The 1,727-nt window shown below is 46.7% G+C and overlaps 1 protein-coding gene across 1 annotated transcript; it reads right to left on the bottom strand.

Moving 5' to 3' along the window:
• Positions 1-445: 445 nt before the first annotated feature.
• LOC123116535 (uncharacterized) lies at positions 446-1,170 on the bottom strand. The gene has a single exon (XM_044537482.1). It carries the CDS (start codon positions 1,076-1,078, stop codon positions 539-541), a length of 540 nt encoding a protein of 179 aa, XP_044393417.1. The 5' UTR covers positions 1,079-1,170; the 3' UTR covers positions 446-538.
• Between the last annotated feature and the right edge of the window lie 557 nt (positions 1,171-1,727).

Below are 1,727 nucleotides of genomic sequence, written 5' to 3'. Positions count from 1 at the left end.
CATCTCCCAGATGAGCTTCATGGACGAGGGGGCAATGAGCCTGGGGTTCATCCATAATGAGCTGCCACGGGGCAGATAAGGGCAAGGTGTGTGGCATATTTGCCCTTTGTGTGTCATAGCGTCGTGAGTCGACGATGCACTACTTCCAATGTAGGTTTTCCTTGGAGTTCAACGAATCGCTAAATAGAATCCGTTTGATGTCAATTGTGGACATTTTTCGCACAAGTTTTAGGGACTTCAAGTGAAAGAAAACACAAGGGGACAATGAAAAGTGCCCTGTTCGTAGGAGTACTGCATATATATAGTCATCTTTCTGAGGTGCAGGGTGGGTGGACGTAATGGTAGAGGGGAAAAGTCGGGTGAGGCCGAGGGATTTTATATGTTGATAAAATTGTTTGAAAATAAATGGCAATATGGATCATTGTTTATCAAACATCAACTCCTACTCACATTGATTTCTACAAAATTTTCTAATTTGTTGGCACCTAAAAAGAAGACAACTCGCTAGACCGAGGCACATGCATGTGCAAACAAGACCCTAAAATTCCTCGTTCAGCCGTTGCCGGAACCTCCTAATGAACATATCAGCAGCTTGATCAATATCCTCCTCCATGTTGAACTCCAACCCTTCAACTTCTCGGTTTCTCTTGATCACATCCATGACCGATGGCTCATCGTCATCATCTTGATCACATGAATCAAGTACCACATCATCATCGTCAGTGTAACGACAATTCTCGTGGTCCTCGTTGAAGAGGGGATGCAGTGTTCGGTCAGCTGGAAAGCAATCATGACCATTATCTTGACCGAACATCGCCAAGCGATGAGAGAAATTGGCCTCAAATTCACTCTCATGGACGATAACCGGTCTCTTCTCGACCATGCCCAGCGCAAGAGCCTTGTGGCGGTCTGCTCTCTCCCAGTCGGCCACAATGAGCGTGTCGATCTTGCGGGAGACCACAGCAGCCGTAGCCATCCTACGACGCTGGAGCGAGGCAAGGATGAGAAACCTGGTGGTCTTGCTCTTGCACATCGCTGCAGCCTTCTTCAGGAGCTCAGGAGCTTTCCCGATCTTCATCTTTTGGTTCTGGAGATGGCCGAGCTGGTTATGAAAGGAAATAAGTAGCAAGCTATGGTGCCTCAGGCTTGCAATCAGGTAGGTTACTGGGATACAGAGATGAAATGAGGCATGGGCTTTAACCTGAGGCTCCAATGGTGTATTTATAGTCGGAAGCTGAGCATGCAATTAATATTGCAACCACCCCCGGCTCATGTCAAGATCAAGCTTTTGGTTCCTCGCGTGATAAAGCATGTGAAAGCAGCTAGCAATAGCATATATTGGAGAGAAAAAATAGGCATGTGGAGTGAGCACTACAAGAATGTTGACAGTGGAACTAAGCAAGGAACTTATGGGGAAGTATGTATTCCAATTAAGTCACAAAAGGCAGCTATCCCAGGGCTAGGATTGGCCCTGTTGGGTTGGGGTCCCAGACTGCCAATATCTCTCCTTTAATCAAGTGGTAAAGCTAGCTGATTGATGCCTTAGAATAGTTTGGCCCAAAGCAACCAGACCGGACAGCTTGCCTTGGCGGTCTCCGGCCGGCCGTGTGATCAAGGTTTTGGTTACCAGTCGAAATTTCAAGATTTCCCATGGTTACCGCGTATTTCCGTGCCCCTCGGTAAATCGCCATACCGAGCAAAAAATACCAGTTTTTTAAATTTTTTGA

The sequence above is a fragment of the Triticum aestivum genome, chromosome 5B, assembly GCF_018294505.1.
Source record: "Triticum aestivum cultivar Chinese Spring chromosome 5B, IWGSC CS RefSeq v2.1, whole genome shotgun sequence".
NCBI classification, from domain to species: Eukaryota; Viridiplantae; Streptophyta; class Magnoliopsida; order Poales; family Poaceae; genus Triticum; species Triticum aestivum.
The sequence above is the reverse complement of the archived record's forward strand: the minus strand, read 5'-3'. Positions and strand labels throughout refer to the sequence as shown.

Coding starts and splice junctions, on each gene's coding strand:
- LOC123116535 (XM_044537482.1), bottom strand. CDS start 1,078: ATGAAGATCGGGAAAGCTCCTGAGCTCCTGAAGAAGGCTGCAGCGATG.